Below are 12,032 nucleotides of genomic sequence, written 5' to 3' on the forward strand. Positions count from 1 at the left end.
TCGATACTTTTTAATAATTAATTTTAATTATAAAAAATATATATAATATATATAATTAAAATTAACGATTAAAATTTATTAAATAACAACTGTATATAAATTTTTTGGTGGAGTGGACACGTGTGAGTGGTATATGACATGAGCGTGTAAAGGAAGAGAGTGGAGAAGTGTGGAAACAACCAGAAATAACAGAATCAGAATCACAATGAATACTACTCCTTCTCCTTCTGCCTCTGCGCGCTATAATTTCCTCTTCTCTTCTTCCTCTCCTTCACGCGCTCTACCTCCTTCACGCGCTCTCTCTCTAACGGCAACAGCAACACTCTTCCCTTCTCATTCTTCGCCTCCCTCCTCTGTTTCCCTCACCACCTCCTTCTCCTTCTTCCAAAACCCTAATTTCATTACGGGAAACTCTCTCTTCCATTCCATGCAGGTATTCTCTCTTTCTTTTTCTTTCTAATTTTTCATTTATTGCGAATTTTCCAACATGCAAATTGTATCCCATGCTGTAAATATGCGTTATTTCTAATTCTCTTCGTGATTTTGATTAGTTTTTACCTTATTTAGTGTCCTCTTAGGAAGGGGAGAAGAAAGAAAAGAGAAAAGGAAGATAATGAAACAGTATAATTCATTACTTTACTTTCTTAATCATGGCTTATGGTTATTACTATTACTATGCCATATTCAAATCCTTCACAACAAGGTAAACTTGAATTGCATAGCTAAACTTGTCAATTTTCTTGTTAGAGTTTACACTCTTAGATCCCTAAACTTGATTAGGAATGTTTACAAGTTAATTTGAGGGTTTGATAATTTCGCGTTGCCACTACCAAAAGCTTGAAATTCTTGTTGTTTTGGTTGTCAAATATATAGAGATTCTGCTCTGGCAGCAGCATGAGTAGGAACAAAGCAATGGTGGAAAGTTTGCAGCGTTATGGAGTGATAAGATCAAATAAGGTAGCTGAAGTAATGGAGAGCATTGATAGAGCATTGTTTGTTCCCAACGGGGCTGGAGCTTATATCGACAGCCCCATGTCGATAGGGTACAACGCAACTATATCTGCGCCGCATATGCATGCGATGTGCCTTCAGTTACTGGAGAAGAATTTGCAGCCTGGAATGCACGCTCTCGACGTTGGCTCCGGTATAGTCCATGAAACACACTGCATCTATTGTTTTGCACTATATTTTCTCTTTAGCGGATTCTATAGAAATGGATTGGGTAGAATAAATATTCAGATTAGTCGATGAACAATGTATGTGCAATGTCAAGCTTGTTCTGTAAAGATTTTGGGTTATCGGCTCTTTCAAATTTCTAAATAGACATCAATTTAGTTTGAGATATCAACTTTGTCCTTAAATGTAGGATCTATTATACTATGGAAACCATATTGGCATATTGCTATATACTAGAATATTGAAGGACTAATGTCTTGCATATAATATTTGATGTCTAATTTGAGCATTTATCCAAGATGTAAGTTTCTTTCAAGTTGGAATCCTTTTTATTTAATTTTTTTCTTTTTGGGTAGATTATGGATAAAAAATGCAGCTTATACTGTATACCTCATTTGCATCGAGGTTTCATAGGCATAGCAAGATAATGTGAAGATTTTTTTATGTAAAACCTTGCATAGGGGATTGACAAGGGAATTTGGTTTCTCACATAGCTCTCGTATTCCAAGGTTTCCTATTTAGTGTTGAGTAACAATCTTCATATGGGCCTCTTGCAGGAACAGGGTATTTGACAGCGTGCTTCGGCATGATGGTTAGACCGGAAGGCTGTGCTGTTGGTGTGGAGCATATTCCTGAATTGGTTTCTTCTTCAATAGAGAATATTCAGAAAAGTGCTGCCGCTCAATTATTGAAAGATGGCTCCCTTTCAGTTCATGCTGCTGGTTAGTTTCCTGATATATTAGTTCGTTTTAGTCAACCATAGCCATCTAGTTTTTCCCGATTTTAGTTTATATTCATTGGTGATGAGAACATAACGCAACTGGTTTAATAATTTTTTAGTTAGTCCATTTTGTAAATTGAAAATATAAAGATTGCTATGATTCATGTTTTGTTTGAAACTATGTTGGTTCAGAAGTATTGTTCATGTGACCGATATTCGAGATATTTGAGCATGATATTCATAATATTCAAATCACAGTAGATTTTGAATTGCTAACTGAATACATTTGAGCAATTTTGACAGATGGAAGAAAAGGTTGGCCGGAGTTTGCCCCTTATGACGCCATTCATGTTGGGGCAGCAGCACCTGAAATTCCGCAAGCACTTATTGATCAGTTAAAGCCTGGAGGAAGAATGGTGATCCCAGTTGGAAACATGTTTCAAGATTTGAAGGTGGTGGACAAGAAATCTGATGGCTCTATTAGTGTCCACACCGAGACCTCCGTTCGTTATGTACCGCTCACCAGTCGAGAAGCTCAACTTCGTGGCTACTGAAATGGAGGAGGGATCTTGAATTTTGGTTCACATGTCTCTCTCTGGTTTTGAAATATGGCGGATACACAAATGTTGAGTCTGTATAGTTAAGTTTCTTGGAATTTTGAAAGGCTAATGCTACAGATATCCGTGGTTAGAACTTGGATTCCCTCACATGGTGTTAGAATTTGTATAGTTAGTGTTGATGCTACTCAACTCCTTGTATCATATAAATAAAGTTCATCTTCATATACAGTGATAGTAATTTTGGTATTAAAAATGTGCAACGAATTTTAATTATGTTCCGCAAACCAAGTTCAACACGTGATGAAGGTTTCAAATAATCAGCTAAAGAAGGGCGACACATGTAATAAAAGTTTGAAACAGCTTAATCTTTTTCTTTGAGAATAGAAATGTATGTCTTAAGTGTTTGTAAATTCAGATTTCAAATTTGCAATAGAAAAACTTCTAACAGTTAAAAACACTAATTAGTTTCTGCTCTACAATTCACAACATAAGCTATGAAATTTACAAGATAGCTACATTAATTTGAAGGTAAATCTTTCTTAATTTGATTCCGTTTTATAGAAACAAAACAAAACAAAACAGCTAAAGAAGAGAGGGTAAAGGAGAACATAGACCACTTCAGAATCTGAGGAAAATTAGAATTACAGCTATAAAATAATGACAATAGAATGTGTTAACTTAATTTGGAACCGGTTGCCCAGGAGAGGAAATATTTTTCAGAAAAAATGACACTATATTCTCAGCGCTATATAAAAACAAAAAACTCCAGCAGCTGCCATGGTTGTTGATTACATGAGCTAATACTCAAAAAGAGCGTCTGGGTCTGTCCTCAGCAACATTCACTCTTATTGCCCTTCCATCCAAACTCTGCAACATACCCAAACACCATATTTACACAGACACAGATAAAGAAGGGAGACAACAAACTTCATAATATATGTACAGGAGTTTTCCGATACCCTTAAAACTTTAAGGATATTGGATCATATCCATTAACAGTTGTTTGTGTCTAAACATCAATTTCATGTCCTAGTAATTAAAAAAATTATATTCTCTTTTTAAAAACCCATGATTAAATCAGTGTACAGAAGGAAAATCTAAGACAAAAGCAACTACGCTGTTCAAAAAGTTGTCCTCTCAAGTTCAAAGTTCAAAACATTTTGAATTATCAATGCATGAAATGTATAACATTGATAACGTGACAAAGTAGCTTTGAAATACCTGGCCATCAAGAGCAGCAATTGCATCGTTCATTTCACTCTCGTCAGTCATTGTGACAAAACCAAAGCCGCGTGATCGTCCAGTTTCTCTGTCATACACTACGCGAGCATTCACAACCTTACCGTGTTCGCTGAAAATCTGCTCCAGGCGACCATTGTCAACATCCCAAGGCAAGTTACCAACATAGATTCTAAAAGCCTGTTCGAATGAACGGGGTGGGCGTTCAGGTCGCTCTCCTCTTGGAGAAGCCTTGTTAACAGTCAACAGTCTTCCACCTAAATCCTGTTGCAAGGGGGGAAAAAAAAAGAGGCGAAAATTAAATACTAAGGACATTCAGTGTTGCAATCAAATCAAAACTCTTGCATAGAAGACTTTCTATAGCAAAAGAAGTCCATAATAACAAAATTATAAAAACATGCTTAATTTCATTTAGTGAAAAAAATTAAGGTCATTGATCTACATACAAAAGAATTGCAAATAATTGTGTGGAGTATTGGTTACAGCTCCAATTGCAAATTGAACTTTTCTGTCCTCATTAGAATCCAACAGATAAAACACAAAACAGGGATCCATTACATTGCTCGGTGCAATTTTTTGTTTCCTCACTTGTTAATTGGAAAACATACAAAAAAAGCTTCTAGCACACGCAACTAAGTTCAGTATCTCCTCAGAAATACATACACCAAAAGAGTTCATGAATTCGTTCTCCGTGAAAATTTTGAATTCAAAAGCTATTTAGAGTTTTCAATCCTCCTAATTCAATAAGAAACTAACTCCAAACTCAGACAAATTAGCATCATACACAGCACAAAACTAGTGATATCAGCGACAAGTCGAAGAAGAACTTACATAGCGGTTGAACTTATCCACAGCAGCCTCAGCTTCCTCGACAGTACTCATTGTCACGAAGCCAAACCCGCGACTTTGGTCAGTGTCCCTGTTGTAAATAACCTAAAGCCACAGCCACAATACCACAACACCTTCAGAATCATGAAGTACATATTCAACACAGAACACAAACATCTTTGAAAAAGCTATAAAAACAAACAAATAAGTGTCATAATACAACATACAAAACTAATAAAAACCAAAAAATAAAGAACAAAGAACTAACATCTTCAAAACTCAAAAGTCATCACAAGCCATTACAATGAAACAGTATACACCTAAACAATTATAGTAGTGCATGTGCTTCTTGGGAATCACTCTAGCAATAATAAAAAATGATAACTCCCTAAAAAATTATACTTTTTATTGGTAAAAATGACTTTTTTAACAATTTAATTAATAATTGTAACTCAATTGGGCAGAAAGCAGAAAACCTAACTAAAACCGAAGAGTGTTGGTTCGTTTTGTTAGTTACCTCGGCAATTTCAACGGTTCCAGCTTGCTCGAAAAGCATGGCGAGTTTCTGGCTATCAACGTCATAAGGCAAGTTTCCAACGAAGATTTTCGCCTCCTCTGGTGGCTCAACAAAATCCCCTCCTTCTTCTTCTCCTTCTTCTTCTTCTTCTTCTTCGTCTCCGTCTTCGGCTTCAGCAACTTCAGCTTCGCCTACGATTTCAGCGCTGGGTTCCCAATCGGAAAGTGCAGGTTCTTCAGCTTCTTGCTGTTCCAAGGTGAAAGTGTTGTCTTCCTCTTGCTGGGCCCAGTCGGAGGTTTGGGCCACGTGAGTGAGCACGTGATGATGGCGCCTTGCGGTGAGAGAAAGAGAGAGGGAAGGGAATGGAGAAGCGAGTTTGAAGAGAGTGTGGTGGTGGGGTTTGGAATTTGAATGGGTGATGTGTTTGGAATGGAAGAGAGAGGAAGGAGGAGAGAGAAGGCATGATTCTGCCATGGTAGTTAGGGATTTGAAGCCAGTGATGATAGACATGTAACCGTAAGAACAGAGAGAAGAAGAGAAGGGTTTTGAATTGAAGGGAATGAGGATAAGGAAGGAGGGGGTGGGAATTGAAAGCAAAGGGTTTACGGTGATTCTCAACAACACCAAAAATATCAAGCAGATCATTCTTCTCTTATCACATGATTATTTGGGCTGGGCTTTTTTTCTTTTCCATCTCTGAATTTAAATTGGGTTTTTAAAGAAAAAAAATCCTTAAGCAGGACATATATTCTTTTTTTCTAACCAATTTGGGTTGGTTGAGTCAGCTTACTCGTCTGTTTAAACAAGTGTCGGGAGTTCGAATCCCGCCTTGTGCATGTAGCAACTCATTGGCCAGCGGCAGACCCTTAAATGGAGCTTAGATCCGCGACGGATTAATCCTTAACCTGTCGGGTTGGGGGATACCGTTTGGATAAACAAAAAAAAACTATATTCTTTTTTCTTTAACCAATTTGTTTGCTTAAGCAAGTGTCGGGAGTTTGAATCTCACATTATGCATTCAGCAACTCATTAGCTAGTAGCAGATCTTTAAATGAAACTCAGATTCGCGACGGATTAGTCCTTGGCCTTAGCGCCAACTAATGTTTAGTTATTTACTTATTTATTTATTTATACTTTTTGACTTATGTATTATTTTGTTTACACTTATTATTTTCTTGTATCATAATCTAGTTGACCAAAATGAAAAAAAAAAAACTACTATAGGATGCTTGACAAAAAAATTATTTGTAGTAGTATTTTATTTGTTCTAGCAGCCGGAAGATTAAGGTACTGGAACCTTCCCAGAGACATTAGGATTACTCCCCTTGACATTTTTCATTATTAAAAATTTAAAATTACACATAACAATATTATTAGTTTCATGATTTAGCAGTTAAGAAAAAAGGTAACTGCAAAATTAGCCCAAGTTAGTATGCAAGTTCAATGCCCCTTGATTTGCAATCGCTACCATCAAGATTAATTGCGAGTAGTCCATTTTCATGGTTGTAGAAGAACTCATTTTCCTCCTTCATTTCCACCATGCAACGTTTTGGTCTAACATTAGAGTATGCTCCAAATCTGCCACATCCTCTGGTTTTGATTTTGACCATGCATTCTTCATCATTGACAGCATCCATGGTGCAGTTCAGAGATTCAACTGCACCCCCTGAATTGTACATGTCAAGCAATCCTATTGGTGCAAATTCTACATCATTACCAAACACCTGTATGTTTCAATCATTAGCATTAACATTAACATTAACATCTTTGCATGTTGGTATTAGTAAACATGATTTCTTTTTTCTTTTATAAAATAAATTACAATGTTAAGATAGTAGGATACTTACCCTGATTGGTGATACTGTATATATTTCACATTGGAGAGTCTCTAATGTCACTTCTAGTTTTTCTTTGTTTTGTAGCTTGGTAAGAACACCTGCATTATAGTCACATTTTAGGGAAGTAGATATGAGTTTGGGAATACTCAAAGTGGGGGTATTTTCATCCCTTAACTAGAGGTCTCGGATTTGAATCAAAGAATGAGAAACAAACAAGACACTGAAAACAAAAACATGAACCAAACATACTCCGAGGTTTTTTCTAGTCTTTGTTGCCGATATCCAAATCATATTATCAGAAATTCGACTAATTTGAGTCAAGAAACTGTAGTTGTTTCTCCGGATATAGATTCTTTCCAATCCGCAGTCCTCGAATTTAGGACTACTAGTAAGAAGACTACAAACTAGTCTATCAATTGACCAACATGTAATAAGAATGTAATTGTTGAATTGAAATTTGAACCTGAATTGAAGGCATATATTGCACAATTTCCATTCCAGTTTTCTCCTGCAACATCTTCTAGAAACTCCACATCAAGGGGTCTCACTTTCCCTGATAAGGTTATGTTATTTGGTGTTCCATCAACTGGTTTCAGTGGCCAGCTTCCTGCTCCTTGGCAATTGAACACACCTACCACCCCAGTGAACTTGTTCATGTTCCAAATCTTCAGCAAACTGCACAAAAAGGATAATAATAATTTAGCATATCTTTTTGAGCAAATCTTATTTGGTCGAAACTCACATGCAGTTGTTTTCATGTGAAGTTGATAGCTATGAGTCGTTAGATAATTTGACATGTTTGACTAAATTGTCATCTAACGATTCTCAATTGTCAATTTCACGACATCTGCATATGAGTCTCTCCTGTAAGATTAGGGATAATTTAGGATACCTTTTACCATCCATAACAGGATCTTTAAATAAGCAATCTCGAGTCGGGCGGCCGGCGAATCTTGCTCTCAAGACTGATCCATTAGGCAGTACTAACTTCTTGAGGATCTCAAAATCATGATTTCCAGGTTTATCACTGTATACTTTATCAAATTTTGGTTAAGATCATTTCAGAATTTTTTCTTAAGCACAAGAAAAACATTTTTGGTGCATTATTTACCTTACATATACTGCACAACCACCTATTGCTCTTGCTGCAGCATGGAACTCAGCAGTGTCATGCTTGCTCTGAAAAAAATAGGAAAAAATGTTCAGAATCATATGAAGCAACTTGTAACAATTTCAGTCATTGATCAAAGACTTGAGAAGAAAATGTGACAGGAATATTGTATTACATGGAACATGTCCCAATCAGACACAAATATCTCCCCAAGAAGAAGACTATTGAAGGATACTGAGGCAATGTGTAAGGTTTGAAGTTTTGGCTTTGTTGGCATGAAATCTTCAGATGCTCTTGCTGATGCACTCTTCTTTGAACTAAAAATTTATCAACAGAAAACTTTAGCTTCGATTCGGTATAAATAATTCTTTATATAGTTAAATACGTTTCTGGTATACATAAAGGAGTTTAATTTTGATTCATTGACAGTCATTCAATCACATCTGTTCTTTTGGATGACTATTTATACAGTCAATGTAAAAAGTAGTTATTTTTTGCTGACACAACGTTACATAATTGGACGTACGCGTAAAACTACATTACATTCATAGTGCATCAAAATTAAATCTCAGATATAGATCAACTTAGAGTAAGATACTTTTGCTCTTAACCCTTCTTGATATTTAGTTAAGTACACAAACCTGTATATTGAATCAGAGTTGTGAGACATGCAACAAATGAGGTTATTGTCCTTGAAGTTCTTGGCTATAGATTCCTCTAGTGCCTCTTGATACCGTTTTGTCAGCGAAACGCGTCCGCCATGACCAGAGCCTAAGGTTTCTATCACATTCTGGACATCAACTTTGACGCCGTCGACGCCACAGCTAGCAAGATAACTGTGATAGTCATTGTAGAAATCTTGAAGCTTTTCAGGATCCATGATTCCAACTCCATATTTTTGCAGGCTGTCCATGGCTATATCTCTAAGGTTCCCTGTGTTTCCAGGTGATTGAATTGGATATGAAAGTTTTGGATTGTATTTCTTCATAGCTTCTGATGATGGGAATACTCCTCCCCAGTAACCAGCTAATGCATGCCACATGTAAACATATCTGCATGGTTTAGAAAATTGTAACTCTTCAATTCTCTTGTTATTGTGAATCATGGTGTTGTAGATTAGGCCTTGTTTGGAAACTGTCTTAGTAATTCAAAATATAGATATATTTGCAAATACAAACTTATTTCAAGATAGATGACTTCTATCTTGAGAGAATAATTGCTCAGTTTTATATTTACAAAGATACACAAAACCTTTCTATCTCGTATATGTATATTCTGTTCTGAGATACTTATCGAAAACAGCTTATAGTTAAAGGCGACCAGCACACGAAGGAAGGAATAGTGCATAAATGCTTTAATTGACATGAGATTGCTTACTTTAGTCCAAAGTTGTGTTTGATGAAATCAACAAAATTGTGGAGATTGTTGCAAGAATTGTCAAGGTCTGCATTGTTGAACTTTTTGTTTTCTTTCATGCCTATTAGTCTGGTTGCAAACCTATTTGGTAAACAGGAAATATCAACATGATGAGTCAGAAATGGAGGGTAGAAAGGGTAATTTACCAAAATAGAAAAAAGCAAACAAAAATGATGGCCTTACTGTATTCCTTCAATTGGTGGTTCACCTTCTTTGTGAAACTCATTGAATGTGTCTTGCCAACCATCATCAATGATGAGAAACTTTGGTGAACAACTTCCTTCTGAGAAACTGTTAAGTAAAAGTAATAAGTATTGTCACTTGCTTTCTCAACATTTGCAAGCTGTGTTTGGTGTTTTGAAAACAGAATAAGACACTACACCGAAAACATGACACAAAAGACAAAGATACAAAAATTAGTGCTTGTAAACAAAAACGGCCTAAACTCTTGAACTTTTGATTAACATTTTGTACTTTTGAAGGCCCTCTCTTATTCCTTGTGGACTCACTTGATTGTAAAAAGCATCCCAAGTGCACCATCCAAACCAATCAAGATGTGCAGGGATTTTCTTGTGCTCAATGTGACTAAAACTTCCTTTGAGTTTTTCCAATATCCTATTATATTAACACAAGAAAGAAGAAGAATAATAAATATGTAATTTTGCATGACATAGCATACTGTGAAGAATTAATAAGGACATCATAGAAAAATAAGACATACTTGATAGAGTTTCTGACTAACTCAAATGGATTGTTTCCTGAATTTACAAATACAGCTTCTAGTGATTGTGAAGTTTTGATATGTGCATCTCCTGGATCATTTAAAAATGAAAACTCACATTAATTAGTGTTAATTATTAAATTGGTAAGTATCACAGTTTATAGAATGATAAAGTTAAAACCATTGTTCATCTACTTTGACTAAAGAATAGACATTCCTCAAGGAATTTCAGATCGGATACTTTAGTTCCTAATAAAATTTTATTCTCTAAAAGTCCTCAAAAATTAATTCTGTCGGATAGATTGGTCCTCCAAAATGAACCGAAAATGAAAGTGTAAGAAGAGTCTATACGAACCGCTTTCGACGCAGAATTGGAGCTGATTTGATTGAGTTCCTTGCAAAGTTGAACGAAATTGTCCATCCAAAACAGGCAAGAAGAGAATGTAGTTTGTGTTTTGTGATGTTGAAGGATCCTCATCTGAATCAGAACAAAACTCTTCATCATTATCATCATCACCATTGAGTGCAGAATCTTCTCTTGCTTCTAGAAGCAAGAACTGAGTCTCCAATGGAACATCACTTGCACATTTTCCAACCCTTGGTATCATCCACCATATCTTCACTCTGAAGAGTGATAGTAACTTATATCCCCTGCATTTTTGTTCATAATCAAGAGTTCAGCACTTAACAACTTAACATCAATATAATGTTGAATTAATAACTTCTTTGAGTAAATTAAGTTTGACTTTCTTTTTTGTCATATTTTGTTTTTGGTTTCTATCCCTAATCTAACTCAACAGGTCAATGAATAATCCATTGCAAATTTGATCAGCTAGTCAATATGTTACTACATACGCAAGATCGGGTTTGAACTCTAAATATCTGACCACCAAGGTTAAGTACTATTTTGGTTCCTAAGGTATAAGTCCAAAATTTTTTTCGTTCCTAACTTTTTTTGCATACAAAATCATCCCCAAGATTTAACTTGGTTTTGAAATCGTCCTTACCTTAGAGGCCAAAATCGTACGGAGGTGGCGGCAGAAGTGGAAGCGGTGAATCGTGAACAGCTTCTTCTTCTTCTTCCCTTCCCCCTTTTCCTTCATCCCTTCCTCCTTCGCATGAGCAGAAACACTCTCTGTCTTATTTTTTACTTTTTTTATTTATAATTTTTTTATTATGAATAATTTGGTCCAAAATTTTAATATCTAAGTAAAAATAACAATTTTAAAACTTGGTTTTAAACCTTAGAAACGATTTTGTATGCAAAAAAGATTGGGGACGAAAAACATTTTCGACCTATACCTTAAGAACTAAAATCGTAGTTAACCTTTTCTTTTGTTTCTACTTTTTATTCCTAACCCAAAGGTCAATGATTAATCTGTCGTGAATTTGATCTTTATTAGAGGGTATGTAGCTAGCTAATAAGTTACTGCGTAAGCGAGATAAGATTCAAATTCGTGCTTGTGAGTGAGCTGATTGCTCGATCAACCAAATTATTTATTTATTTTTTTGTTGTCATGTATATAAATATGCCACAAAGTTGAATCATCACAATATAAAAGTTCTAATATGATATCATATTAAGAGAAACTATATCATCGAAAACATATAAATGGTTATATCTCTATCAAGTACTGACCGGAGAATGCCAAGAGTGAAGACATGACGAGAACTTGGAAGATGAGAAGTAGCACCCAAAAAAGCAGCAGAATCAGATTCAGCAGTGCAAATTGAAGAAACCTGAATGCTTTTGGGAACATCAGTCAGAACCACTTTTCCCCTCACCACAAGGCACCTCTCTTCATTCAAACTAGGCACCACCTTCACTGTCATCTTCTATTACCAAAAATCAACTTGAAGAATAATGGCTTGAAATTCAGTCACAAGCTGTATTCATTTATGTAT

The 12,032-nt window shown here is 35.7% G+C and overlaps 3 protein-coding genes across 4 annotated transcripts; 1 reads left to right on the forward strand and 2 right to left on the reverse strand.

The window, feature by feature from the left end:
- The first annotated feature begins 161 nt into the window (after positions 1-161).
- Positions 162-2,681, forward strand: LOC107478882 (protein-L-isoaspartate O-methyltransferase 1). Of its 2 annotated transcripts, XM_016099035.3 has the most exons (5): positions 288-433; positions 568-703; positions 874-1,144; positions 1,734-1,898; positions 2,201-2,681. In XM_016099035.3, exons 2-5 carry the CDS (start codon positions 614-616, stop codon positions 2,449-2,451), a joined length of 777 nt encoding a protein of 258 aa, XP_015954521.1. In that variant the 5' UTR covers positions 288-433; positions 568-613; the 3' UTR covers positions 2,452-2,681. The 2 variants fall into 2 exon arrangements, with proteins under 2 accessions (XP_015954520.1, XP_015954521.1); XM_016099034.3 differs by lacking the exon at positions 568-703 and having other exon boundaries at positions 162-433.
- Positions 2,682-3,074: 393 nt separating this feature from the next.
- On the reverse strand, positions 3,075-5,656 carry LOC107478884 (28 kDa ribonucleoprotein, chloroplastic). The gene is made up of 4 exons (XM_016099036.3): positions 5,042-5,656; positions 4,528-4,629; positions 3,679-3,960; positions 3,075-3,324 (listed from the first exon to the last, which is right to left on the reverse strand). The coding sequence occupies exons 1-4, from the start codon at positions 5,549-5,551 to the stop codon at positions 3,262-3,264; spliced, it is 957 nt and encodes a 318-aa protein (XP_015954522.1). The 5' UTR covers positions 5,552-5,656; the 3' UTR covers positions 3,075-3,261.
- Positions 5,657-6,270: 614 nt separating this feature from the next.
- On the reverse strand, positions 6,271-11,995 carry LOC107478885 (probable galactinol--sucrose galactosyltransferase 2). The gene is made up of 13 exons (XM_016099037.3): positions 11,767-11,995; positions 10,483-10,778; positions 10,128-10,218; positions 9,881-10,021; positions 9,590-9,697; positions 9,368-9,487; positions 8,632-9,042; positions 8,166-8,307; positions 7,991-8,058; positions 7,772-7,906; positions 7,343-7,554; positions 6,889-6,977; positions 6,271-6,765 (listed from the first exon to the last, which is right to left on the reverse strand). Exons 1-13 carry the CDS (start codon positions 11,958-11,960, stop codon positions 6,469-6,471), a joined length of 2,304 nt encoding a protein of 767 aa, XP_015954523.1. The 5' UTR covers positions 11,961-11,995; the 3' UTR covers positions 6,271-6,468.
- Between the last annotated feature and the right edge of the window lie 37 nt (positions 11,996-12,032).

The sequence above is a fragment of the Arachis duranensis genome, chromosome 3, assembly GCF_000817695.3.
Source record: "Arachis duranensis cultivar V14167 chromosome 3, aradu.V14167.gnm2.J7QH, whole genome shotgun sequence".
Classification (NCBI taxonomy): Eukaryota; Viridiplantae; Streptophyta; class Magnoliopsida; order Fabales; family Fabaceae; genus Arachis; species Arachis duranensis.